We start from the raw sequence: 26,226 nt of genomic DNA on the forward strand, positions 1-26,226 counted from the left end.
CTGCATGACAGTGGATACAACCATTGAGAATGGAAGTCACAATCAGGCAGCGGCCAAGACATTTTACAACACTCAAACCTCATAGTTTAAAATGTTCATCGAAACATTGAATGAAGCCTTTTATCGTAATCGACAAACTACCAAGTCTTATGGTCTCATGATACGCAAAGGAACAACAATCGAACGATGGAGAATGACTCGATAAATGCGCTTTCTGGTGCATCATTCGCCCTACCGTCGCATGTTCGTCACAGCGAAAGGTCGCCGACCTTTCCCGTAGAGATCTTTGAGGCCGTTCTCGCAGACGAAAGCCTTACCCAATCAGATTTGAAGGCACTCCGACAAACGTGTCAACTTTTTGCGTTTCTGGTAACAGATCGATTATTTGAACGCATTGGCATCTCCCGAACATGGAGAGATCGAAAGTCCTTCCTGAATATTGCCGCGACGCCGCACCTTGCCAGAGCTGTTCGCACAGTCGCATGGTATGAGCTGCCTGGCAACGAGTCTAATCTGCGCCTCTTCTATGGTCCAGGGAGGCACCCGGAATTCTCGGACGGCCCGGAGCCTCCTAAGTGTCGCCTCAAGAACTGGCGCAAAGGCAAATACCAACGGAAAAAGTTCACGTGGCCGAACCTGTCCCGAAAGGAAAACGCGTGGCGCAATAAAATGTTTGTCGAAGCGGCGTCTCTATTCTGGTGGAAATTGGATGTTTCCTTCCAACCTTGTCGGTTATTCAGTCAGAACTCGATAGCGGCGAACGAGAAAATCGCGGCCGACTTCTTTCCTGTTTTCTGCGACTCCTTGCGCGCCATGCCGGGCTTATCGACTTTTGTTCAGGAGCCCATGCATCCCGATCGACCGCTCCAGGATGCAGTCGATGGCTACCCATTCGTTGCTCAGCTCTTTCAGAGCCACAAGGAGTCAATCATCGACAAAGACTTCTTCGGAATCCATCGTTTCCTCCAGAAAGCCATATTTGCTTCTCGACAGTGGTCAGGTGGACCGTCCATCGATGAACTTCACCTCGCTCATATCAATTTCCACACTGCGTCATGGGGCATGGATGGTTTCCGTCTGCTCAAACGCCTGCATTTCTGCTGTATTAACCGGGATCCGGACGGGATGCTCCATTTACGCGAGATTCTCGGTGCTTCGAAGAACTTGTCAAGCCTACGGCTTTGCTTCGACATTGTCGGGCAAGAGATCCCCTCTTTCCCATCTGAACGCGTTCCTAGTTCCGAAGGTCTGAGGTATGTGACTCTCGGCCGGACAAACCAGTGCCTTTTTGCTTCCCTACCGCGCATGCCCCGGCTGGAATCGCTATATTTGGACGGAGTGCCTTTCTCTTTGAATGGGTTGGCCTCTTTTCTCGAGGAGAATGCGGATACGTTGCGGCACCTTCACTTGAATATGATTCCCGGATACTCCTTGCCACCAGGATTCATAAGAAATATTCCAAATTTGAACTTAGAGACTTTCGGGCTGGAACATGGCGGAGTATGTCGCATTCACCGGACTGGATCTACGGCAGACAGCATCTTGGACAAGGGGACCCAAACATTCGATGATGACATCTACCTTGACAGCGATGGGTCCTACGAGCCAAGAAACGACGATTTGGATGAACTGGAGTCTATCACGGAAGACGACATCACCGCAGGTCAGCCCGTTATGCCCTGGGAAGATGACGAACGACCAATGTATGCTCGCGAACATATGTCGCACCTCCGCCACCTGGAACAATTTAAAGCAGGTGGTGGTGAGGGACCCGCAATGTGGCATTTTAAAAAGCGGAATGGCGAGGAGGCGTGGGGAGAAGACCCGTTGGAGTTCTGGCCAGATTGGGAAGGGAGTGAGGCAGGTGACGTACGTGAGCCGCTGTCTGCTCATTGCAAAGCGTCTGCATTGATACCGAGAAAGACGAAACCTCTCACGAGAAGCTTCTTTTCTAAGTGGGATGAGCCTGAAATAAATGGTCGGATTGTAAGGATCGACAAGTACTGGAATAAAGCTGTGGCCGACAAGAACATTAACATCCAAGCAACAAGTCCCTATCAACCCCGATACATAGGTCCACATCACCTCCAATTCATACCAGGATGGTAATGAGGCTAGAATTACACTGTAGATAGCGGTTATAGAGGTTTTCAATATAGAAAGGTGGCGATGTCTTGATATTGAAGGGAGCAGTGGGATATAGGTCGTGGATGCGTGGAAAGCAAGCTTAAGACGACTCACGCTCTCATAACACACGCTGGAGGCTATCTGCAGAGGGTTTCTGTGACCTAGCCCATCTTAGCCCTCACAGCATCAGAGTCACACGGTAGTTAAAACGGTGTATTCGCAAGCGGTAACCTGCTTTATGAAAGTATGGGAAAAGATTTAGAGGGCAGAAGGATATACCGCGATTGACTGAGTTATTATTCGACCTTCTATGAGGAACAGACTGACTTGGATGTCGAGTCTTGGTCTTTCAATTTGTCGAATGAATGATGAACGACGCGCTCATCACATAAGGTATGTTGCCATAGGGGATAGCCTCCATGTATTCAATCTGGAAAGTTACTCTCCCCCTTGTCCCACGCAGCAGATGTCTGCCAAACTGTGTCGCGTGACATAAGCGTGGTCCGATGGAACAGTTTTCTCCTGACTCACTGATAAGGGTTTCGTCATAATTTAAGCCCCAATCGTTCCCGATGCATTGGGTTTGGCTACACTCTTAGCGCTTGGTGTCATGATGTTCAGAACAAGAGTGTGATGAGACCCTGGATGTCACTGATGTCCTCAGCAGCGGCTTTCCAGACCTCGTAAATACGGTAGATCTCGTCTACATCGGCCTTCACTATATTATGGCCAATTGAACCCTGTTACAACGATGGGTTAGCGTTCAGCAGTTGCGAACCCCGAATGTCGGAAAGAAGACACAAATCGATCATGGAAGACAAACGATGAGGACATACCGGAACTTCTGGAAGGGCTGTCTTGCTGAGAATGCCAATGTAAGGGACGTTGGACCATATTCTTGGTCAACACGGACGGAAGGGCTGAAAGTTTTCGAAAGCTCGACCGTGGCGACTCGGTGCCCTTGTCTACCCCTCGTAGGACAACTGAGATGCTTTTGGTGGCGGTGTTATACGTGATGGTGATGATCGAGTCTGTGCTTATGGCGGGGTTTAGTGCTTTGCCAGGTCAACTGAAGCGTCGATGAACTCTCTGATGACAGACTCATCGACACCTGAAGAGTCGTGCTGATATTTGGAATCGACAGAGTCTTCAGGCAGAATCATGTCCTAACTACAAAGTTGGTCGCACCGCCTTTCAATGCCCAGAACGGATTCGCGTTTGAACTTGCGTTCGCCACTGCCATGGTCCCATTGCCAGGGACAACGTCGTAGCGGACGACATTGTCCGACGCGAGGATAGAAACTCCTGGGGCGACCTGATCTGCGTTCATCAGCATATACATCTTAGCTCAAGGACTGCACGGATGTCGCAGAAGTCTTCGACTTAGGTGGTATAGTGGTTCGAGTTGATATCCAGGAGAAGATCGCCAAGTTGCGCTGATAACTTGTTGCAAATACAGTCTGCCCCTATGCTCAAGCTTAGACATGATTCAAAGTACTTGAGAGAATGGTTGCCCGAGCTGACAAAAGAGGCGGCAGTGACCGCTCCTGGTAGGCAGGCAAGAAGCAAGCTGAGACATATGATTGATGGATCAAGAAACTTCGCAAAAGAGATTGTGACGACTGGCAATGATGTGGAATCCGGGTTGACGAGATGGCCCATCGCATTCTGACCCAGTATTACTTTCTGGGCCAAGACTGCGACAGCTTCTCGACTTTAGATCCCTTGATCTTCTTCGTCATTGTAGCTTGATATCAACTGTGCTTGGGAGACCTCGTCACCAGCCCGCCTGCTAGAGACGTACGTGGTGACCACGCAAAGCTTGTCCGAGAGATCGAAACCACAGGCGCTGTCCTGTTGAAGAATGTCAACAACACGCTGCCTCTCACTGCACCTATGAACATTGTCGTTTTCGGCAAAAATGCTGGCGATCTGACCGACGGCCTCATGTATCAATATCCACCTGCAACAAACGTCGGGTTCAATTACGGGACCTTGGACATTGGTGGAGGGTCTAGCAGCGTTCGCCATACTGTACTGGGTCACGCCCCTGGACGCCATCGAGGAGCGTGTGAAGCTTATTGGTGCTTGCGTGCAGTATCCTTAACAATGAGCGTCTCGCTGCTGGGGACTTTCACAGTATCCATCCCGTACCTGTAGTGTGCATCGTCTTTCTCAAGACATTCGCGGCTGAGGTATCGACCGCGTCTCATTTGAGGCTGATTGGAACTCTGCAGCAGTTGTCCCGCAGGTTGCGAATATGTGTACCAACACCTTGGTAGTTACCTACTCCGTCGGCATCAACACGATGCCATGGGCTAGCCACCTCAATGTTAGCGCTATCATCGCTGCTCATCTGCCCGGGGAACAGAACGCCAATTCCATTGCGAACGTCCTTTGGGGCGATTACATCCGGTCTGGTAGATTACCATACACCATACCAGCGACGGAAGCGGACTGTGAAATTGCGATCACGAATCTCACCAGTGATGGGGTAACTTCCCCGGATGCCTGGCAATCCAACTTCACCGAATGTCTGATGATTGGTTCCTGACATTTCGATGCGATGGGCATCGACCTTTTGTATGAGTTTGGGTTCGGTCTCAGTGACACAACCTTTGATCTCGCGTCAGACCTTCCGGTCAAAACCTTGACGGACAACATGACATCTTTGGCTCTCGCAAGCAATGGCTGGTCTATACCTCTGAGCGAACTGTTTATCTCGGTGTGTCAAAAACGAGTGATCGCAGTGGCGCAACCATTGTTCAGCTCTACCTGTCGATGCCCGCCGATTCGGCCCATCTGGCACGCCCGTGAGGCTTCTTCAGGGGTTCTTGAAGATTGAACTTGTTGCAGGTGAAACCCGTGAGGTGGCCTTTGAGTTGGACCGGCGAGACGTCAGCTATTGGGATACCACTGTGTAGACCTGGCCTGTTCCCGCTGAAAAAGTCCGCCTCGAGGTTGGGTTCAGCTCTAGGAATCTGCCAAAATCGGCTGAAGTAACAATCTTCTGAGGGCATGCCTCTGCTGCCTGTACGTTACATCAATTCACCAAAGACGATGAAGAGGGATGACAGTGAGAACCACAGCGAGGACGCGAGGGGCGACATCATGGAACATTACTGCAGTAGAACAAATGCCTGAATTCAGCGATTCTCTGTGAAGACCACACCTGCACGGCAACTTGCTGCGCAATTTCAGGCGCCATCCTGTGAGCCTATCGCGCTGCCTTGAAGTATGAGACCTTCGCAACCCTGTAGTCTCGATGAACCGATTCATGGCGGTAATGACGTAGAGGAAAGCCCAATGGTTTGGTAACGCTAACGGGGTGCAACAGAGTTCCAAAGGTCTGGATCTTCAACTGTTCCGCGCCATGGATTCCTCGGCGTGAGATATGCCCAATTATCTCTTGGCACACCAAGACACAGAATGCTTCTACTGACACAAGTCAAATCCAATAGCGCCAGTTGACGGTGTGAGAGTCTGTTGACAGGGATGGGTGGACCTGCATCAGGGGGTCCCCGATCTGTTGGTCTGATCCAACGATCTCACCCCCCTTCCCGCCCTTCACCCCACCGGTAGCGTCATCCAGTCCACTGTCTCGGTGAGCGGCCGCGAACCCCACCTTCACCTTGATTTCTACCCCGCACCGCCGAAGGTGAACCGGTTTAAAAAATTTCCAACGTCGGCCGCCCGTTCACTCACGCCAAGTCTCACTCAACTGCTGCTAAAGAAGCTAAGCTTTTGAAGGCTGCGTCATCCAGAAAGTCCCTCATTTACATTCCTTCACCAGGCCCAGAACCCCGAATCCAGAGCTGCCCAGAGACTAGAGGGAGCGCCACGATGGACGAGCTAACGGCGTGGGCGAAATCCCACGGAGCCGCCCTGCACCCATCAGTCGAAATCTACAACGATCCAGCAACGGGAAACTCATTCCGCGTCTCCCCAGCAAGTGCCGGTGTCAAACCCGGCGATACGGTCGTCACCTGCCCCCTGGGTCTCACGCTATCTTATCTCAACGCCACCACCACACCGAACCCAGGCTTCCACCACGAAGACACACCTCCCTTCCCACCATCATTCCTCAAGAGCGTGCCTCCACATGTCATTGGTCGCTTCTTCCTCATCAACCAGTACCTTCTTGGCAAGGACTCGTTCTGGTACCCTTACATCAGGACCCTGCCACAACCAGAACACCTCCAGTCATGGGCACTGCCCCCGCTCTGGCCATCCGACGACATTGAGCTGCTGGAAGACACCAACATCCATGTTGCCATCACCGAAATCAAAGCACGCCTGAAGTCGGAATACAAACAAGCTATCGCTGCCTTCGGCGAAGACCCCGTCCGCAAAGACTACACACGCCTCCTTTACAACTGGGCCTACTGCATCTTCACCAGTCGGAGTTTCCGCCCGTCCCTGGTCATCCCCGCTAGCCGGCAGCACACCCTCTCCCTCCCAGAAGGCTGCGCCATCGACGACTTCTCTCTACTCCTCCCTCTCTTCGACGTCGGAAACCACTCGACGTTGGCCAAGATCTCCTGGGACCACCCGGAAGATGCCGTCGACACCTGCGCGCTGCGAACGCTAGACGCCTACGGCCCAGGCGACCAGGTGTACAACAACTACGGCACCAACAAGACGAACGCCGAACTGATGCTGGCCTACGGCTTTCGGATAGCCGAATCAGAGGGTTTGCATAACGACTACGTTCACGTCCAGAAGCGAGGCGCCGCGCCCTCGGCGGAGGTCGGTGCTGGGTCGGCGACGAAGCCCAGGGACTATCTCATCTCCCTGCGGCCGGTGGCGTACACAAGTTCTGTGGCTGCGCGGTTCGTGCAGCTGGTACCTGACGTCGACGCTGAGATGATCTTGCCTGCGTTTAGGCATGTGCAGGACACCATGATCTGGGACCTAATCCTGGCGCAGACGACGGAGGAGCACCGGGATGAGCTGTTGCCGTTGCCGGATGGCGTCGAGGGTGCTGCGGTGAATCAAGAGCGATTAAGAATGGTTCTGACGGGTCGTGTTCCGGAGGATTCGACGCCGTTGTTGGAGCAGACTGTGGCAATTATTCAAAACAAGATCTTCCAGGAGCTGGAACGACTCGATCAGTCTGAGTTTGAGCTGGACGAGTCCGAGGCAACCAGAAATCAGCTCATGGCGTGTGAATACCGGAGGCAGTGCAGGAAAGTTCTAATGAACGCCCTCGAGTCAATGGGGATGACTGAAGAGTCAGCGTGAGGTTGTAGTCAGGGTTGCGACGGAGTATCAGAGGCTTCTAAGATTTCCTTAAGGGCAAGAGCCTCTCATAGAATACGGATACCATGAGCATGAAGTCAAACCAAACATGGGCAAACGGCTCATACGCTTCGGTCATATGGACTTGAAAAGAAACGACTTGTATGAATCGCGCCATGAATTTGTGAGCATATTCATATGTTTACTTGGTCGATTTTCGTTAGGAAGCCTCCTGCTGTATGCAATTGTTGCTCACCAAATCGTTCGGTGAGTTCGCGCGTGATAAAAGTTCTGGACAGTTACAAGACGGAGCGACATCCTGCTTGCATGACACTCGGCAGTAAATGACGGTGAATAAAGTTGCATGGGTGCTTCCAAGTTTGGAACAGGTTCAAAGAGAATGATCGGCATTAATCTTATCTGAGATTGTGTCACTGCACGTAGACTCAAACTGTCTTGAAATGAGTGTGAAGCCAGTAGGGACGTGTAAGCAGCCTAGATGATCGCCCGTTCATTCGGAGCCGCTGTCCTCTTCGGATCCGATCCAGGCTCAATAAGAAATTAACCGTTTCAAACTCAAATTCAAGAGGAAAGGCACACACAAAGCAATATTTAATTAAACCAGCAATCCAGGCCTTCTCCTCAAGCTCCCGCTCATCCGGCGGTGCCAACCAATGTGGATCCCCCGCGTTTCCCCTTTGGGGTCGGGGATGCCCTCCCTCCGCGCACCCGCATAAACACCACGCTACCCAACCCACTTCGCCATCTCGCCAACAACCCACAACCCAGCTTCCCCTCGTTCCTCTGGCGGTTCATCCCATTCCCAACCGATCCACGGACCCGGGTTCTGCGGTCTAATCAGGCACGCCAGGCTCCGCTTCCGTGCTGCCCCTGATCTTTTCCGCCAATGGACCGGCAGCAACGGCGAGGCGGGGGTGACAGCTGACGATCCCGGTTTGGATATGGCTTCGGAGACGCGGTGCCGGCGATGGACGGGTGGTGAGATGAGGCGATGGAAAGATATAAAGCCGGTGGGATGAACGCTCGAGATTGTTTTTAATCTGGCCATTTGATCGCCAAGCCAGAGTTTTTCCTTCTCTCGTCTTCAGAGTTCCTCAAGATGGCTCGTCTCACGGCTTCGATTCTTGTTGCGACCGGCCTTGCTGGCGCTGCCAACGCGCAGGCTGCGGTGTGGGGGCAGTGTGGAGGAACAGGATGGACGGGGGCGACAAGCTGTGCTGCGGGGGCTTATTGCTCTTCGCAGAACCCTTGGTACTGTGAGTTGATGCTTTTCACGGAATTTCAGATTTGATACTCATGGAGTCAGTCCAATGTGTCCCTGGCACCGTCGCCGCGTCAACTTCAACCGCCGTTAGCGTCCCGGCCACAACCACGGTCCGAACAACGACGACCACCGTCCGGACCACCTCGTCCGCCGCCGCGACGGCTACGGCCACTAGCTCACCCTCCGGAGTGAAGTACTTCATCACCTTGTAAGCCTCCCTTACCCTGTACCTACTGAACAGTCACCAACACCTCATTCAGTGGCGACTCCTACTCCCAAACAGGCTTCAACATCAACTCCACAAAGCCCAACCCGCAGAACCCCCTCGGAAACCCCGATCTCCCCGGCTGGACCGCCTCGGGCGGCCTCGACTGGGTCGGCTTCATGGTGACGCAGTTCAACGCCAGCCTGGTCTACAGCTACAACCTCGCCTACGGCGGCGCCACCACCGACGCGACGCTCATCGCGCCGTACGCGAGCACCGTGCTGAGCTTCATCGACCAGGTGACCGAGTTCTCGCGCAGCCTGGCGTCGAAGCCGAGCTGGGCTCCCTGGACGGCGGATAACACCCTTGCTGGGGTCTGGATGGGTGTGAATGATGTTGGCAACGCTTTCTGGCTGAGTAACAGGGAGACGCTGCTCGTTCAGGTCCTGGGCAAGTACTTTGATCAGCTGCAGATTCTGTACAACGCTGGAGTAAGGAAGTTTGTGCTGCTAAGCGTACCTCGTGAGTCTTCCATGATCCGGTACCTTCGATAAAAAAAGCTTCTAACACATAACAGCCACGCAAAAGACGCCCCTGATGCTCGCCAACGGCGCCGACTCGAATGCGCAGCTTGCGGCGGCGATCAAGCAGTACAACGATCTCATCAACAGCAACCTCGCAGCCTTCAAAGCCAAGAACTCGGGTGTGACGTCCTGGGTTGTTGATACCACTGCGGCTTTTGACAAGGCCATCAACAACCCCACGGCTTATGGCGCTCCTGATGCTACTTGTTACAACGCCGACGGTGTCAGCTGCCTATGGTTCAACGACTACCACCCTGGCGTGGCCATTCAGAAACTTGTGGCACAGGCTGTTGCACAGGCTGTTGGCGCACCGTTCTTCAAGGGTAAGTTCAGATTCCAGTACAGGGTCAACGTAACTGACGACGTGTAGTATAAGAGGCAAGCTTGGTGCGTAGATCTCTTAAGATCCTAACTGAGAGGTTCTCGTATTAGAGAGGGTTTATTTAGCAGACAAGCAAAATATAAAATGAGTTTTTCCAAGTTATGTTGCTATGATATCAAATATTCTGCTTCTCATGCGAGATCTCCATATGTATAACACCCTCGCCATCGTATTACACCTCCTACTTGGTTTGAATTCATCAACACAACTTCCCTCAGGCGCTTTTGGCAATATCATCGCTCACAAATACAATCCGATCCCCGCCAACCCGCGCCTTCCCCCATGCCGACTCAACATCCTTAAACGCCTCCACCGTGACACCCTTCCTCTCCAACTTGGCCGCAATCTCAACCATACCCCCAAGCTCCTTCGCATACTCCTCCATCGTCCAGCTTCCAGGCCCTGCCCCCCTTAACGCGACCCTCTTCCCCCTCAGAATCGCCCCGGGCAGCATCATCGTCTCATCCCGCGACACAGAGCCGATGTGGATGTATTGCACCTCCCTCTCCGACTTGGGCAACGCCTTCAACATCCCCGCGGCCGCGTCGCCGTACACATAGTCCAAAACGACGTCGACCTCGCCCAGCTTAGACCAGTCCGTCTCGGGCTTCAACACAATCCTCTCGTCAAGCGGCATCTCCGCCAGCGCGGCCTCGTTTCTCGCGATCCCAATCACCCTGCCCGCGCCCTTTGATCTCACAACATCGACGGCGACCCGCCCGCTGGCGCTCGTCGCTCCGAGAATGGCGACGGTGAACCCGGGCTTTTGCGGTGCTGCGCGCGCGGAGATGGCCATCCAGCTGCTCATGATCGGGTTCATGAACGCTGCGGCCGTGACCGGGTCCGCATTGTCAGGCAGCTTGGCGACGAAGTGTCGCTCGATGTTGACGAATTCTGAAAATGAGCCGGACTGGAGGGAGGCGAAATAGTACCGCTGGCCTGTTGTCGGGTCTTCGCCGACGCCGTCGACGCCGGGGTAGTGAGGCAGGGTGGTGGAGGTGTAGTGCTTCCCGGAGGCGCGGGAGAGGACGAGGCGGTGGATGCCGGCTGCGAGGACGCGGAGGCGGATCTGGGATTGTGAGGGTGCTGGGAGGTCTGGGACTGTGGTGTAGGTTGGGGGAGAGCCCCAGGCGTTGACGATGGCGGCGTGCATCTTTGGTGCTTGGACTATGTGGTAGTGGTGTGGTGCGAAGATGTTACGTGAGTGAGAGATAAAAAGAAACAAAAAGTGAGAGAGGCTGGTGTTCATTGTGGTTGAAACTTTTGGCATTCTTGAGATGACTCTTATATACAACCTATGCGCACACATGGGACCGTTTTCATAGACCGCCTCCACTACCAGGTGCGCGATGAGTAAGTGGTCTCACTGGAATGTAGCAGAGAGGCACATTGTGGCTGCGAGATGCTGAGTGTGCGTGCATACGAATACATAACGTGCTTTACGTGAAGTGGAAGCCCGCGCGGTCGGCGTTATTCCAAACCGCCGGGGAGCCGCGCGCGGGTCCCAAGACGGAATGGTGCTCGCGCTCGCGGTGATGCAGGCGATTGGCGGCTGAACCAAGCTTTCCAATTACATGCTAACTATTTCCCACATTGGGCAAGTTTCCTCATCACGCATCCAATGCTGACATTCGCCGTGTTTGGCATGTTTTGGAGAGGCACATGCTGACTACTCCATGTGGCGTGGCAAGTTGTTTGTTCTTCGCTGTAGGGCTGACGGGCGCGCGCGACAAAAGTAGCTAGGCGCGAGCGGGGACCTTGAAATCGCCGTCGGCGATTTGGGATCTCGACATTGAGGGCTCTTCTTTGTTGAGTCAAGCGTGGAGTTGATTCGGAAGTCGGCACGAAGAAAATGACGTGTTTCCCTCCGCCGTCCACGGTCCGCGGATCATCCGTGGTAATCATCAATACCCTCCGTAATATCTATCCAAATCGTCGTAACTCAGCTCGTAGTCGCCCTGCATGCCGCCTTCCATGATCCGCTCGAACCGGTCATAGCTGTCCATGCCGCCATCATCGTCGTCGTCTGTCCAATCCTCGTCTCCACCGTAGTCGTCGTTACGGATGCGACTCATCCTCTCCTGGGCCTTCACGAACTTCTTGTACTGATAATCGTAGTCGTTTTTATCCACCTTGTCACGGACTCGTTCAGACAAACGAGGAATGCAGGGCTGCTCGGCGGAGCGACCGATGGCCCACTTGATGGCCTCGCCTAGAAAGGCGTCGTTATCGTCGCTGGCCAAGTACGTGTCCACGTTGGCATCTGGCTTCCCAAGCATTCCGTTCTCTGATAATATCTCCTGCAAGAAGGCGACAAAGTTCTGGATCTCCCAGTTCAGCTTGTAATAATTGATTGCAAACTCGCCTTGGACGATTGACTCCACAACCTGGTCCAAAATCTGAAGGACCTCGATGTGGCGCATGTTGCCGACCCGCTGAATGCGCTGCAACATGTCTTTCGTCCTTTCTTCACTTGTCGCCTGCCTTGACTTTGCAAACTTTTGCGGAATGCCGAAAGGGCTGACGTTGGAGTCGACTGGCAGACCCAAGTGATGGCGAGCGATATGAGCGATGTAGTCCATGTTTCCACGCTCCCAAATCTTGATTTCCGCGTAGCGCTCGTGGAATTTGGCAACACGGTCAACCTTCTTGAGGAGATCACCCCAGACATGGTACCGCTTGCCGTTAGACATCGTCGTGTACTTGACAAGGACATCGGAAGCTTTGAGCTCGCTCGTGGCGGGTGCGTTGAATCCGAGGAGATCCGTCCCGTGGAAGGCCAGGAACTTGTCGAATTCTGGCCAAGACGGCATATCAGGGTAGTCCCGCTTGGCGATGGTGTACAACACACCACTCCAGAGGGGCTCAGGCGTTCGGGTAAGAAGACGGATGCTCATGATAGTGCTCTGCAGTTTGGTCCGGAAATCAAGCAACGCGGGCCAAACAGGCTCGCAGCGGAACAGCTCATACTCGGGGATTCCCTCGTCAAAGGGTATGCCCATCATGTCCGCCCGTCTCTCCTTGTCTTCCAACGTGAAATCCTCAAAGACGTAACAGTCCATGATGTGGAGATCGCGCTTCGCTTCATTCTTCCATTCCGATGTGAAGACGGCGTCGCACGTTTCGATAGACTTTCTCAAGCACTCGGCAACAACTTTGCCCGTTTCTTGCAGCTGTTCGAATGCGACTTCCACCTGGGAATCGATGATGTTGCGGATGTCAAGATAAAGTTGCAGGGAGAAGATGAAGTGAGATGGGTACATGCGCAGTTCCAGTACCTTCTCGAAGTCGAGCTCCATCTTCGGTTGACCTGGTATGACGGGAGGCTGCTCCTGAGTCTTCTTCAACGCCTTCACTGTAGCGATCTCCGGGAACAGGTCAAACATGCATGCGCTGTTGAATTGCATGAAGTCGGCCAAGGTGATGGGGCCGTACTGGGGTCGTCTGCGAGCTGAAGGAGGGATAGTCGGGACCTTCCCTGGCGGCATGTGATCGAAAATATCCCTGATACCATTGTATGCGGACCATGCGAGCCAGTCTGACTCCTCGCGCCAGATCTTCTCGTCTTGTTCCTCCTTCGTCGCGGGCTTGTCGTCGTAGTCGACATGCTCCATGCCGTATTCGAAGAACAGCATCTCCATCATCGCGTCATACGTGCCAAGCTTCGAGAGGCCATTTTCGCGAAGAATGGTGAGAAGCTCCCTCTCCATGCTGCGGAAGAGCTCGGCGGCGGCGTTGGTGATGACGGCGAGGGTGTTGAGCGAGACGGACTTGTCGTAGAAGTAGTCGGCCCAACGCTCGGCGACGTGGTTGCGGATGGTGTTGAAATCCTCGAAAAAGCAGTATATGAGCATATAGTAGTCGAGGTCCTCGTTGTCGACATCGTCGGGATCCCTGCCCACCGAGAAGCGGTCGACCCAGTCGCTGTCTCCACCCCTGCCGGACTTCTTGGCGCCACCCTTGGGCTTGGAGGCCTTCTTGCCCTTCTTGCCCTTGCCGCCTTTACCCTTCTTTTGGGCCTTCTTAACCGGCTTGCGGCCTGGAGCCTTAGACTTCGGGGCTTCCTCTTCCTCTTCCTCAGAGTCAGACTCCGAGTCGGAATGCTCGGGATCGACCTCTTCTGCCTCGGGAGCCTTCGGCTTTGGCGTCTTTGCAGGCTTGCCTGGCTTCTGGAACTGGAGAAGGTTGAACATGTTATCCAGCAACTTCATGTCCAGGCGGTCGCTGGCCCTCCGAGGCTCTTCCTTCTGCTTCGGGCGTACTCCAGACACAGCGGACTCGAGCACGCCGAGAACCTTCTCCAACACCTTGATAATATGCTCGTGCTGCTGGTTGCTCAGCTTCAATTTGCCGGTCTTGTCTTGGTCGGCAGTCTTGGAATAGAACCGAGCGCTCTTCTTCCTCAGGGCCACCACATCCCGCAGGACCAGGATCGGGTCCCATGGGATTTCCTCAGGCTTGCTGTTGTTGGCGATTGTCTCCGCCATGTGTTCCAGCTCGCTCCAGTGCACCTTGTCAGAGGCCGCGTCCAGCTTGGGCTTTCTCGTTCCAGCGGACGAGCCATTGCCTTCGCTGGCATCCGGCGGTGTCGGGCTTGGCGTGAATTTGCTGGCGGTTTGCTTCAGCCAGTCGGTCACCCGCGCCTGGCCGAGCTTGTAGCGCTGCCAGGTGCTGGGGGACTGGAGCTTCCCGTCCATTGTCTCTTCTGGTGAACGATTCTTTGCTACTGGATACTCTGGTGAACTTGATTAATGGGACAGCCGACGGGAAATGTGACGACGGGCGGGGATATCTTGACCACGTCGCATTCCATGGTGGGGTGGGGCACACTTATTAAGAAGCTTCCTCCCATTTAATTGACACCTCACCGAAGCCAGCCGTCGGTGATTGTCGGTGAGTTCCTTTCAGCCTTACATGACAAAACCATCACTATTTCTTCGTTTCTCAGATCGCTTCATGATTTCTGCTGTGTTTTTCAAGGGCATTGATCACATGGAAAATTTGGACTTTGACTTGATTTGATTGTGACTAACTACCTCTGCTCTGCTTGCCCTCTGGTCACTGCATCTTACGACTCTCGCAAGATCTCTGCCCTCACTTCAACTTTTCCATTGCGCCTTCGTTTGAGCGTTCTTTACTTCCATGAATGACTGCAACTCCATCAAGAGTCATAAGAGTCAGAAGTGTAGGCATCGCTAGAATGTCTGCCGCAGTTGTTGCAGTACCCGCGCGACACTGTGCCGGCGGCGAGGTTGTCGGTGCCTCCGCAGCTTCCCGTCTCGCGGCGCTTGCTGCACGTTCTTCTTGAGGTGATGCGAGTGTGGTGGATGCGGCCACACTTCATGCACTTGTAGCGGACATTTCTTCTGTAGCACATGGCGGGCAACGTTGATCGATGGTTATCTTGTTTGGTGTTTGGGCGGTTGATAAGATGGTGAGTTGATTGGGCTGGATTGCAATTTGTATGCGAGGGTGTGTTTGTTCTTCTGTGTTGTTCTGTGGAGGAAAAGAGAAAGCCATCTACCGGGACGGCCTTGACATATTTATTCAATAGTTATTTCTGCGTTGTGACACAGAATCTCTCGAAGCCTGCAGTGATTTAGACGTAAAACTGTGAGTTCATCACGATGTTTGCCGCAAAGGAGTCAAGTCAACAGTTGTGCGCACTGATTTATGGTCAGCCGGCAAAAATGGCTAGCTCGATCGGGGTGCCTCAGTCTGCGATCGTGACCATAACCGCGAATTGGCTCATTCAGACGATTTTAGAGCACATACGCCGAGAGCCCAAATATTCAAGCCGTCCCTGCCTTGGCTAATATTGATGAAGCCCTGGGAAACGTTCCCACGTGTTGGAAACACCGTACATGAGCAGCATCCATAGCTCAACAGCTCGAAGATCCATTAGTATCTACTCTTCAGTGGTGTTGATGTCCATTTTGTCTACTTGAACTGCCATATCAAGGCCTCGCAATGGTTAAAGCCAGTCTACATGTACTCATCAGAGTTTCGCAACCGCCCGTGACTCGTAAGTGGCTCTCTCCTTATCACTCAGCTCTCGTCTTGCTGGTCCTCCACGACTGCCATCGCCCAAGAATGCGTCTCTCTGGTTCTGGTACTCCTTACGGAAACGCCATTTGTGAGCCAACGATGGTGGTAGCTCTCCTCTCACAGCCTTTGCGAGATACCCGCCCAAGACAGGCAAGAATTTGAAGGCACTACGATCAAAATGGTGAGATACTGGTCCAAGACTCTTAGGGTGACATCAACTTACTGGCCACATCCAGCCCCGCCAATAAAGAGGTTCTTGTAGTCTGGGTGGTTGTCCATGATGAAATCCCCTGTTGGGGTATCCGTGTACCAGCACATAGCGACTTTGCTGAATGACCGATCCGCCAGCTCAGGAACTATCTCTCGAAGTCCTGCTCGCATCCTGTCCTCACCATCTGCCGGGGCAAAATCCGGTCGCTCCTTTGATACAAGTGGAGGAGATGAAACGTTCGGAGTCAGCTTTCGGTCGTCGTCGCCCGGTGCTCGCGTATATCCCCAGCCATGGACAGCCATTTTCAACGTTTTGGTGTCCTCGTGCGGAGGGAAGTTGAACCAGCCAGTCGTGTAGTTGATGTAGATCGGAAGGTCACGATACTTGACCATCTCCTCATCTGTCAATGGAAGATAAGCCAAGACTTGAGCCGTGGAAAGAGTCGAGTTGTACATAGGTATGAGTCCTGAGCCCCAAGCGCCTGCAGTCAAGATGAAGCGATCGCCTTTGACCGATGACTGAGTTCCAGCAAGAGTGCGGACGGCCGTGATGGTGTTATGAGCGTTGGTCTCGAACCCCACCACCGTGCCTGCCGGGCCGCAAATGAAAGAAATCCCGAGCTCAAGACACTCATCACGAAGTTGAATAATGGCCTTGCTTGCATCTGCCCATCCGGCTTGGTTGTGGTGATATGCAGAGAAGTTAGGCCCTGTAAGGGTACCTGTCAGAGTTGGGTAGATGCTTCTGGCAGTCTCGGCGTCCTTGAGAATCGACCATGGCAACTGATGCTTCGTCAACTGAGCAGTGGTCTTGTCCATCCATGACTCATCTCCAGGCTTCGGCGAGCCTGCCAAGATGTAGTTGGTTTGATAGAAGATCCCCTTGTACTTGGGGTCATCACGCCACCTGAGGTAAGCTTCGTGGGCAATGCGGTGATAGTCTTCGTCTGCGTAGTCGAATCTGATAACGCGGGAGATATCAGTGCTGGAGCCATCTGGAACCTTTGATAGTCAGTAAATGCCATCTATGGAGGATCTCGGCTCTTACCGGCGGCATTCGTCGATCCAGGACCTTGATGTTTTTGCAGCCATCCAAAGCTAGTTGGCGGGCGACGGATAAGCCAAATAACCCCGCACCAATAATGACAATTTGGGCGTTCTTATCCATGCTTCAGTGTTGGTGTTGGTGTTGGTGTGGTTGCCAGAAGATCTTTGATGAAGTCTTATCTATGCATATTCTCATGCCGAGATACGCTGTTCATGGCTTAAAGTAGGCAAACTCCTTCGGTCTCAATTAGGTATGATGCCGAAGTCCCACAGGCATCGGCCCCCACGAGCCGATTACGGGGCCGGTTCCCCGCACCGAGTGCTCCCAGCAATGGCGGACATCCGTTCACGTGACCGGAAGGTGCTGCGCAAGAGAAGCGTCCTACGCCGTGGAGTGACGGTTACACGAGCTGAGTTGATGGAACCCAACAAATAGAAACCCCATAAGAGAGCTGGCTGTCTAAGTCCAAATTGTCCACAGCTACGTCTTCCGCCAAGTTGAGATCCAATGAGAGTTGCCTCTGTGCAGCCTGTTCTTCATACAACGATCATCAACTTCAATCCCGGTATGGGATGCTTCAATTTCCAAGCTCGGCAACTGAATATCTAAGAATCGTATTACCAGTGAAGTCGGTTGAAACTGAAGCACTTATCACCTTCAAAGTCATCAATCGGACGACAGATTCCAACGGTTGCACGAGCATCTTGGCGGCGAACAAGACCTTCGGAAAAGCAGGCTAATTATTTAAGACAATAATGTATTCTAACTTCCGTCCAGAGTTGAACAGTCCAGACAATACGAAACTTGCTGCACTCAAACTATGTTGTTTAGGGACTGGCAGTGGGCACGGAGGTCTTCCGTCTCCAGTTCGCCACTGACCCACTATGCTGAGGTTCAAAGCCCAGTCGCACCCGTACCCACTGCCCCGGGGCACGATTCACAAGAATCCGGGGTAACGATGGCACAGGGCTGGCGACAACAATTCGTATCACCAATCCATCACTTTGCCGGCCACAGAAGTGATACTAGACATGTAAAAGCTGGGCTCGGACAAGGCTCAGAATACGCAGCGAGAAACGAGACAAGGGTTGAGACCGATGAAGGCTAGACCGGTAAAGACCACCTCCATTCATGCTTCGATTTGGTACTGAAGTTCCTGCTACCAAGTCGCTGTTCCTGAATAGAAATTCTCAGGCAGTTTCATCCCAGGTTTCCCTTAAAAAGAGTCGTTTTTCAAAAGAAATGATCACGAGCTTCCGGGTTATCTGATGTCATAATGGGTACACGTGCCGAACCACCGCCAACAAGCGGTTTCCCGCTGGCCGCCGCTCAACCGGCCTTCGGCTCGCTAACTGAGGATTTCCCCGCAGCACCGGCTTGCTGCCTCATTATCAACGCTTCGCTTCGCAGTCCAGCACCGTAACATACAGTGAAAATTGTTGCTGGAAACGACGATTTGAAATTCTTGTGCACGCTGAATCGAAAAAGATGTCTACACCTGAAGATCTTGTGAAGCTCGATGACTTCCAGAACATCTTCTCGCTGAAAGGGAAGGTTGCAGTCATATCTGGCGGGTCGCGTGGATTAGGTCTTCACAAAGCCAGCGGGTAAGTTCAAGAACACAAGGTTCTATCTACCACTGGCAATGATGATGGCTAATTAGCTCTCCAGCTTTCTCCAAGCAGGGTGCTCCCGCGTTTACATAGTTGCCCGCAGCGAGGGCCCTTTGAACGATGCCGCAAAAGCCCTCAATGCACTCACAAACAAAAGCCCCGACGCCCGGGCAATCGCGATCGTTGCGGATATATCAACTCAAGCAGGATGCACACAGATGGCCGCTGAAATTAGCAAAACCACGGATCATGTCGACATTTTGGTTGCCAACGCCGGTGCAACTTTCATCGGCCACATGGACGATTACAAGGAAGATGATTTCGACCGTGTCATGAGAATGAACGTCAGCAGCATCTTTTTCTCGGCCCAAAAGTATGCCGGTCCCTCAAGTATTTGACGTTGTGCGCAGGGATGTTAACAACTTTCGTAGATTGTCTCCGTTACTTCAGGCCGGGGGCACAGTCCAGGATCCATCTCGGATTATCATGGTGTCTTCAGTGGCGGGCGTCGTTGTTGGGGACATGGGTGAGCACGGAAGTAAGTCACATTAATTGAAGGACTTTGTCACTGCAAGCGCTGACAATTTAAATAGCATACGCGTACGCCGCTTCCAAGGCAGCTGTAATTCATCTGATGAAGAACCTAGCCGTGGAACTTGGGCCGAAACATATCACGGTGAATGTAGTTGCACCCGGAATGGTTCCGAGCCAAATGAGTGCGCCGCTGATGAATCGGCATGGTGGTATTGAAAGCGTCTCGAAGCAGGTGCCGGACCAGAAGCTAGGCAGTCCCGAAGATGTCGCTGGTGTAATGGTATTCCTATCTTCGAGGGCTAGCAAGCACATCAATGGGGCAACCATTATGTTGGATGGTGGAAGTTATTTGGTTCGAGGTTGTGCCTAGTCATGCATTTGACAACATTCATCTAAGGGTGGAATTGTTACACATAGACCAAAATACGACAAGCACAGACTCCGAATATGGTCTCATATCCCCTTGGTAGTCGCAAGTGCCATGGTCTGGAGGTTTTGGTGATGTCATAGGACTAGGCTGTAGCGATTTCAGTCGTCCACCATCGGATTGCTTGGACAACTCCGCAAGATCTCTTGCGTTCATGCCCTGTTGATGCTGCCCTGTGATCTATGGTGGGTGAGCGGGCTCTGAGCGGGAAACCGCTTCTACCGCAGTCCCGCTCACCCGCCGCCCAATGCATCTCAAGCCGGATCAGGTAAGACGTCACCTGGCCTGAACCCGAGACCGACCGAAATCCAGGATAGCCCTTGAAGCAATATCAACCCCACGGGGTAATCGTCCGAGGTCTCCATACGCGTGGCTGTGGAGTTTACCCCAGGTTTTCGAGGCCTTGGAATTAGCACCGGACGAAGTTAGCTAGAGTCGTCATAGTCATTTCGAAGGAGACACAAGGCCAATTATACATAAACTCTTAAATGCGTATCAAATCATTGACCATGTAGGTAGGCTCTGTGAAGCTTCGTCTGCTCTCTATACTTGCAATTCTGTACCCTTCACATATCACTATATTTGTCCAACTTCAGGATGGGCGGCGGCGCAGTAGCTTGCGGTGCTTCGGGATCCGAGTCGAATTACAAATCAGTTCGAAATAATGCCAACAGCAAGTGGTGGCTGGATGCAGGTGAGACGATCCGTCTTCCTGAGGTGACATAGACGTGCTGATCTGCTAGGACTGCGGAAAAACGTGTTCCACTGCGTCGGTCTCTGCGGCACGCTCTTCTTCAATGGCTGTAAGAACGACGCTCATTACTCTCCCAGATTGCATGCGGTGAAGACGCATTCCAACTAACGGTATCCCAAAGACGACGGAAGCCTATTCAATGGTCTTCAGACGATTGACGCTTGGCAAAATTTCTTCGGCCATCCCAAAGGCAATCTGCTAGGTTTGATGAACTCAGCTGCACTGTTTCCTGGGTTGATATCTCCGTATTTCGCCGAGTTGATCGCAAATCGATTTGGAAGAAGATGGGCCGTTTGGATTGGTGTTCTGATCAATGTGAGTTTGATAACCTGCTACTCCTTGCAATACTGACCCCTACATCGGTGCAGATCGCTGGCGCTGTGGTTAACTCCGCGGCCATCAACCTTGGGATGTACATCGCCGGTCGTGTCTTGATGGGCATTGGCATCTCTATGGGGCTGACGATTGCACCGACCCTCCTGCAAGAAATTGCGCATCCTCGCTATCGAGCCCAGATTGGCAGCATGTGTACGTGACAAGCTACCTATTGGGAGACAACAGCCTGGACTAGTCTCTGACACATCTTAGATACCTGCATTTACTATATCGCTGCCGTGATCTCAGCCGGCGTCTGTCTCGGCACCAGACATATTGAAGGAAACGCTGCATGGAGAATCCCTTGCTACTTGCAGCTTGTTGGGCCAGGCGTGACTTTAGCGATGACCTTCACCATGCCGGAGTCTCCCAGGGTAAGTGATTTCGTATTCTTAACCAAAAGCCTAAGGCTAATGTCTGTACTAGTGGCTTGTTAGACACGGTACTTCCGACGAAGCTCTACAAATCCTCGGAAAATACCACGCAAATGGCGACATCAACGACCCCCTTGTTCGGCTTGAATACGAAGAGATAATGGAAAATCTGCGGGTTGATGAGGTCAACTCTGAGACCAAATACACCGACTATTTCCTGCCGAACAACCGCCCTCGCCTTTTTTTGCTCGTCGTTATCGCAATCGGGACGAATTGGGTTGGAAATGGCATTATATCATACTATTTGTCCCCTATCCTGAGCACGATTGGCATTCGGTCCACGGAGCAACAAGCGGGACTCAACTTGGGCTTACAGATTTGGAACCGTGAGCTCCTTTCCTTTTGCTTATTATCACTCTGTTTGAAACTTCACGTGAATGAAAAGAGGATGAAACGCTGACTGCTTTCCTCGCCAGTAATACTCTCCACCTCAGCAGCACTTTCTGTTGATCGCGTCGGGCGCAGGCCTCTCTGGCTCACCTCAACCATCGGCATGTTCTTTTCGTTTATCGTCGTTATGGGACTTTCCGGAGCCTACGACACCCAAGGGCAGAAAAAAGCAGTGGGACTCGCCGTAGTCCCGTTCTTGTTTGTTTTCTTCGGCTTTTATGATCTCGCGTGGACCCCATTGTCGAACATGTACTCGGTCGAGATCCTGCCCTACAACCTGCGAACCAAAGGACAGGCAATCTACAACATTGTTCAAGGATCCGCGAATGCCGTCAACCAGTGGGTCAATCCGATTATCCTTGAGGCGATTCACTGGAGATATTACGCGGTTTATATCGGAATTCTGGCCTTTTACTGCGTCATTATTTATCTCAGATTTCCCGAGACGAAGGGACTCACCATTGAGGAAATCGCAATTATTTTTGATGGGGATAGAGCCAAAGGTATCAACCGTGCTGCACGTGTTGTCCGAGACGAGCCTCACGTTGTCGGCGATGGGCATTCAATTCGGTCTGAGCATGCGGACAATATCTCCATCAAACAAAATGGCATGGCGGGCAAGAGCAGCGGCAACGTCACTGCATCTGAGCGAGCATGATTGCTACAGCAATTCCTTTGAAGAGATTAGATCGTCTGATCTGACGAATAGATTATTGCCTTGAGTGATGAATTAGGCGCAGATGAATTCATCGGCGAGAAGGATGGGAATCTGCAACCAGGAGAGATAGTCATATTCGCATAGAAATTGGATGTCAATGACCATTCGTATTCGATTTTGTTTGAAGATTATGAATTCGGTAGAAAAGCTTCAATAGAATGAATCCTAATGCGCTTTATGACTCTGGCCATGATGTCCGTTTCTTTGACAGTCATTGGGGAAGCGGTTTCATTGTGCGATGAACTTCCGAACCAGGAAAGCTATTCTCATCTCATCCAATATGGTCAGGATTTCTCACTCTTTGAAAGACTGTTTGCGCCACGTTGAAATCAAAGTTGAGTGACCACCCTGGAACCCCTATCAACTGTAGTCATCACTTACGGTAGGTACTTGATGGAGTATATGTGAACCGGCGCTTGTGGCAAGTGGCCATCGCATCAGGGGCCCTCCAGTGGATTGATGACGTGTTGCCACACCATCAAGGAATTCAGTGAAGCAGGGAGTCAGCGGGAAGTCAGTTACCGCTTCCCGCTTCTATGTCTGGGTGTTGCGGCACGCCGATGCCGACCCTCCCAGTACTTCGGATGCAACATAGCTGCGTTTGAACACAGAAGGGTCGATGCAGGCTAGGCGGTCGTACCGCAAGCCGCACATGAATAATTGAATTCGAGGAATCAGTGCCTTGAGAACGATATCTAAGTGATCAGCTTCGTCAGGGCTCCTGTTGAGCGTCGAGATTGATATTTTAGGATCGTAACCTGCGCAGGTGCTCAAGGCAGACGGAACACCCGGTCTCCAATCTCCGCCATCGTATTTCCAAACCTAGACCATCATTATGAGTCCCCCCACCGTCGCGGAGCTTGCCAAGCTCATTGATCATTCCGTCATTGACTCTTTTCACACTGAGAATGATCTGAAAGAGGGAGTCGCCCTGGCCAAGAAATATAAAACGGGGCAGTTTGTCACGCAACCTTTCCGCGTCAAGCAAGCTCGTGAGCTCTTGAAGGGCACCGATATCAAGCTCCAGACCTTTGTTGGTCTCCCTCATGGAAGCGATCACACCGCTGTCAAAGTCCTCCAAGCTTCCCTAGCTCTTGAGGATGGGGCACAGGAAATCGACATGGTCATCAACATCTCCGCATTACTTTCAGGAGATGTCAAGTACGTGGAAGAAGAGATTAGGGCGGTTGTTGAAACAGCAAAAGTGAGTGTCCATCAGTCTCTCGCTACCTACATAGGTTGCACTGGCTTACCCCACCTCGACATGTAGCGGTATGATGTGGTTGTTAAGGCCATTATTGAAGTCTTCTTCTTGAACGATGAGCAAATCAAAACGGCGGGACTGGCAGCCGAGCGGGCTGGTGTTGGCTTTGTCAAGACTTCGACTGGCACTAAGCCCGACAAAGTGCCGGATGTGGAGCGTGCAGTGAAAGTCCTGAGATCTGTGCTCAAGCCCACGACGGTGATAAAGGCATCTGGTGGATGCTACACCACTGATGCTATCTTGACCTACTACAGGGCTGGCGCGAGAAGATTCGGTGCATTTGAGACAGCGAAGATACTTGAAGGCTATGAGGAGTTGCTGCTCCGGGGTGCGACAGGGCTGGAGTAAGACGCCACTGTGGATGACATGTAGCTTGCCTCATACTGAAGAATAGTCTTTTCCTGGAGAAGGATTGTGTCTTGAGGAGTGATCTTGTTCTCGCTTTGATAATGGTGCCCTTATCATAGTACGCTTTTCTGACTCTATTCACACGAAAGGTTGACAGAATAAACTGAAGTAGCCTTTTGATAACATAATATCTCTTTCGTAACTGCCATGTGCAGAGTTTGAGACAACAAACCTAGAGCCCAATGCGCCATGGGATTCAACTCACATATTGGCAGAGAGACAGCATAGTTGTGAATGTAAAGACGGGGATGATATTATGGTTGAAGAGCCGTGAAGCATGGTTTTTATAAGAGGCCTCCAGCATCGTCACATCATTCGGATGAATGGCCTGTATAAGTTGATATTTCTGATGAAACATAGACAGCTTTGGGCAAATTTAATGAGTTCTATTGCCAATTCAACCTAGCTGCATTCACCTCCGGCCTATGTGCTCTCTGGAGTTCTTGTTGCACTGGTCTTAACCTTTAAGGTTAGCAATCTCGCTCTCTATGGCAGCCTTAGCCTTCACATCCGCGTCTCCGAAAGCCTTGAAAACATCCTTCAACTTCTTCACAACTGCTGGATCCGCCTCAATTGCCTTCGACAGCGCTTCGCCATCATTCGCTAGCCAATCCGTCTCAGTGCTGGCGAACTTGCCGTCCCACGTGGGCCCAATCAAGGGGTCAATCTTCATATGCCCTTGGAGCCTGTCTCTTGTCTTGAAGTCCTTGTAGTACGGAGTTTGCCTCTTGAGAGGAGGATCTTTCAAGAAGGGGTATTTTGATAGTGCAGTATCGTCGCAGGTCGTGCTCTGAAGTTCCTCGAGGTGATGGGCGAGAATTGTGATGTGCTGGCAACCCAATTCGGCCGTGGCAATGATCTCACCAATGTTCGCGTGACTGTATTTTGTCAGACCGTATTTCCCAGGCAAAGCAAGACAAACTCTATGGACACTTACCTCGCAATGACGATAAGGGGCTGGTCCTTTCCCGTTGCTTGGTACATCTTGGCGTAAGTCTCCAAAATATGGACTAAACGGGGAGCCATCGGGTGCTTCACAAGGGCGATTAGCATGCCATAAGAGTTATGCGCAGTCAAAGCTCACCGTCATTGCGGGATCATCTCCCTTATGCATCAAAGAGTCATCTTCGTAAGCGGCAACCTCTGCAAGGTGTCAGTCCGTGGTCAATTACTTCCATGGGTATGCTCACCATTGAGATACGGACTCACGAAAAGGCATCCTGCTTGGCTTGCCGCAATGGCCTGCGGAAGGCTAAACATCGAAGTTCCCAAAGTTCTGATTCCCTCCTCGGTCAGAATCTTGGCAGCAGCCAAGCCTGGGCCCGTCGATGCGATCTTGATCGCATATTGATCACGCGTGATACCATGATCTCTGAAGGCTCGGTCATACGCGTGGCATTGATCCAAGACCTGCTGCTTATCGTGAACGTGGCTGGGCGATACTTGTACAAGAACGCGGCCGGTGATGTTCTTCCGATTGTCTGCGCAGAACTGGACGGACTGAACGCCGAGTTAACCAAGTTCGATGACGTCCTTCACTTGTGTGCCAATGAATCTTACAACGCGGTTGAACACTTCTTCCCACCCTTGAGATCCGTATTTCTTGACATTTTCCAAGAAGATGTCCCGGTATTCTGCCTGGAGCATGGTGTTGCAGCAAATGACCTGGTTCGATGTTTCTGGAATTGGTCAGCGCAAAAGTGCTTTGATTAACTTTCGGAGCTTTCGGAAACTCACGGTTGTGGGGTTTGAATGGCATTTTGGTAGAGACCTTCGGGTCGATCGCATCTACGTCTACATTGCAAACTCTCTCAAGAGCTTCTAGCAAGCTCGTGCGTTTCTCGTTGGCCATGTTGGTAACTGTTCACTGATTTGCTGCTCGTGCGAATGCAATAACAACTTAGAAACGAGATCAATAATTCAGCAAGGTACCTAAATTTCTCTCTAAAACATGGAAAAGCTGAATCAATAAGAATGCATCGTCATCTTCACATGAACCTGCCTCCACAGTAGGCGCCATCGCAATCCACTTCGCCGAAGTTTTGCCGCGGGAGCAATCCCGCTTCGTCCGCTTGCTCCGCCGGTCACTCAATCGAGTGCGGATGCGCATAGTCCCCACATCAACTTGCATCAAGCTCCATCGCTGTATGATGCTTGATGGAGTCAAGATAGCCCGAAC

The 26,226-nt window shown here is 52.1% G+C and overlaps 10 protein-coding genes across 10 annotated transcripts; 5 read left to right on the forward strand and 5 right to left on the reverse strand.

Annotated features, from left to right (window-relative positions):
* Positions 1 to 2,744: 2,744 nt before the first annotated feature.
* Positions 2,745 to 4,294, reverse strand: CGGC5_v014395 (uncharacterized protein; the record flags this gene model as incomplete). The annotated part of the gene is made up of 4 exons (XM_066153088.1): positions 2,745 to 2,867; positions 2,964 to 2,980; positions 3,316 to 3,447; positions 4,282 to 4,294. The coding sequence occupies 4 exons, from the start codon at positions 4,292 to 4,294 to the stop codon at positions 2,745 to 2,747; spliced, it is 285 nt and encodes a 94-aa protein (XP_066007504.1).
* Positions 4,295 to 5,970: 1,676 nt separating this feature from the next.
* Positions 5,971 to 7,371, forward strand: set10 (Ribosomal lysine N-methyltransferase set10; the record flags this gene model as incomplete). The annotated part of the gene is made up of 1 exon (XM_032023152.1): positions 5,971 to 7,371. The coding sequence occupies one exon, from the start codon at positions 5,971 to 5,973 to the stop codon at positions 7,369 to 7,371; it is 1,401 nt and encodes a 466-aa protein (XP_031880030.1).
* A 1,117-nt stretch (positions 7,372 to 8,488) lies between these two features.
* On the forward strand, positions 8,489 to 9,817 carry aes1-3 (Acetylesterase; the record flags this gene model as incomplete). The annotated part of the gene is made up of 5 exons (XM_032023153.1): positions 8,489 to 8,645; positions 8,696 to 8,861; positions 8,914 to 9,380; positions 9,436 to 9,765; positions 9,813 to 9,817. 5 exons carry the CDS (start codon positions 8,489 to 8,491, stop codon positions 9,815 to 9,817), a joined length of 1,125 nt encoding a protein of 374 aa, XP_031880029.1.
* A 179-nt stretch (positions 9,818 to 9,996) lies between these two features.
* On the reverse strand, positions 9,997 to 10,977 carry tdiC (putative NADPH-dependent quinone reductase tdiC; the record flags this gene model as incomplete). Its single annotated transcript, XM_032023156.2, has 2 exons — positions 9,997 to 10,005; positions 10,069 to 10,977. 2 exons carry the CDS (start codon positions 10,975 to 10,977, stop codon positions 9,997 to 9,999), a joined length of 918 nt encoding a protein of 305 aa, XP_031880131.2.
* Positions 10,978 to 11,728: 751 nt separating this feature from the next.
* CGGC5_v014399 (uncharacterized protein) lies at positions 11,729 to 14,521 on the reverse strand (the record flags this gene model as incomplete). The annotated part of the gene is made up of 1 exon (XM_032023157.1): positions 11,729 to 14,521. The coding sequence occupies one exon, from the start codon at positions 14,519 to 14,521 to the stop codon at positions 11,729 to 11,731; it is 2,793 nt and encodes a 930-aa protein (XP_031880042.1).
* Positions 14,522 to 15,822: 1,301 nt separating this feature from the next.
* On the reverse strand, positions 15,823 to 17,250 carry fap1-5 (L-pipecolate oxidase; the record flags this gene model as incomplete). The annotated part of the gene is made up of 3 exons (XM_032023159.1): positions 15,823 to 16,039; positions 16,096 to 17,084; positions 17,131 to 17,250. 3 exons carry the CDS (start codon positions 17,248 to 17,250, stop codon positions 15,823 to 15,825), a joined length of 1,326 nt encoding a protein of 441 aa, XP_031880040.1.
* Positions 17,251 to 18,618: 1,368 nt separating this feature from the next.
* Positions 18,619 to 19,647, forward strand: rhlG-3 (Rhamnolipids biosynthesis 3-oxoacyl-[acyl-carrier-protein] reductase; the record flags this gene model as incomplete). Its single annotated transcript, XM_032023160.1, has 4 exons — positions 18,619 to 18,737; positions 18,802 to 19,116; positions 19,175 to 19,281; positions 19,337 to 19,647. 4 exons carry the CDS (start codon positions 18,619 to 18,621, stop codon positions 19,645 to 19,647), a joined length of 852 nt encoding a protein of 283 aa, XP_031880130.1.
* Positions 19,648 to 20,301: 654 nt separating this feature from the next.
* On the forward strand, positions 20,302 to 22,315 carry CGGC5_v014402 (Lactose permease; the record flags this gene model as incomplete). Its single annotated transcript, XM_032023161.1, has 7 exons — positions 20,302 to 20,398; positions 20,448 to 20,507; positions 20,580 to 20,773; positions 20,827 to 20,986; positions 21,047 to 21,207; positions 21,260 to 21,593; positions 21,684 to 22,315. 7 exons carry the CDS (start codon positions 20,302 to 20,304, stop codon positions 22,313 to 22,315), a joined length of 1,638 nt encoding a protein of 545 aa, XP_031880039.1.
* An 895-nt stretch (positions 22,316 to 23,210) lies between these two features.
* On the forward strand, positions 23,211 to 23,987 carry deoC-1 (Deoxyribose-phosphate aldolase; the record flags this gene model as incomplete). Its single annotated transcript, XM_032023162.1, has 2 exons — positions 23,211 to 23,579; positions 23,646 to 23,987. The coding sequence occupies 2 exons, from the start codon at positions 23,211 to 23,213 to the stop codon at positions 23,985 to 23,987; spliced, it is 711 nt and encodes a 236-aa protein (XP_031880136.1).
* Positions 23,988 to 24,504: 517 nt separating this feature from the next.
* On the reverse strand, positions 24,505 to 25,899 carry tal-2 (Transaldolase; the record flags this gene model as incomplete). Its single annotated transcript, XM_032023163.1, has 6 exons — positions 24,505 to 24,925; positions 24,985 to 25,079; positions 25,132 to 25,190; positions 25,238 to 25,547; positions 25,608 to 25,726; positions 25,785 to 25,899. 6 exons carry the CDS (start codon positions 25,897 to 25,899, stop codon positions 24,505 to 24,507), a joined length of 1,119 nt encoding a protein of 372 aa, XP_031880038.1.
* Positions 25,900 to 26,226: the final 327 nt, after the last annotated feature.

The sequence above is a fragment of the Colletotrichum fructicola genome (genome assembly GCF_000319635.2).
Source record: "Colletotrichum fructicola Nara gc5 chromosome Unknown KSG_Nara_v1_contig09, whole genome shotgun sequence".
Taxonomy (NCBI): domain Eukaryota; kingdom Fungi; phylum Ascomycota; class Sordariomycetes; order Glomerellales; family Glomerellaceae; genus Colletotrichum; species Colletotrichum fructicola.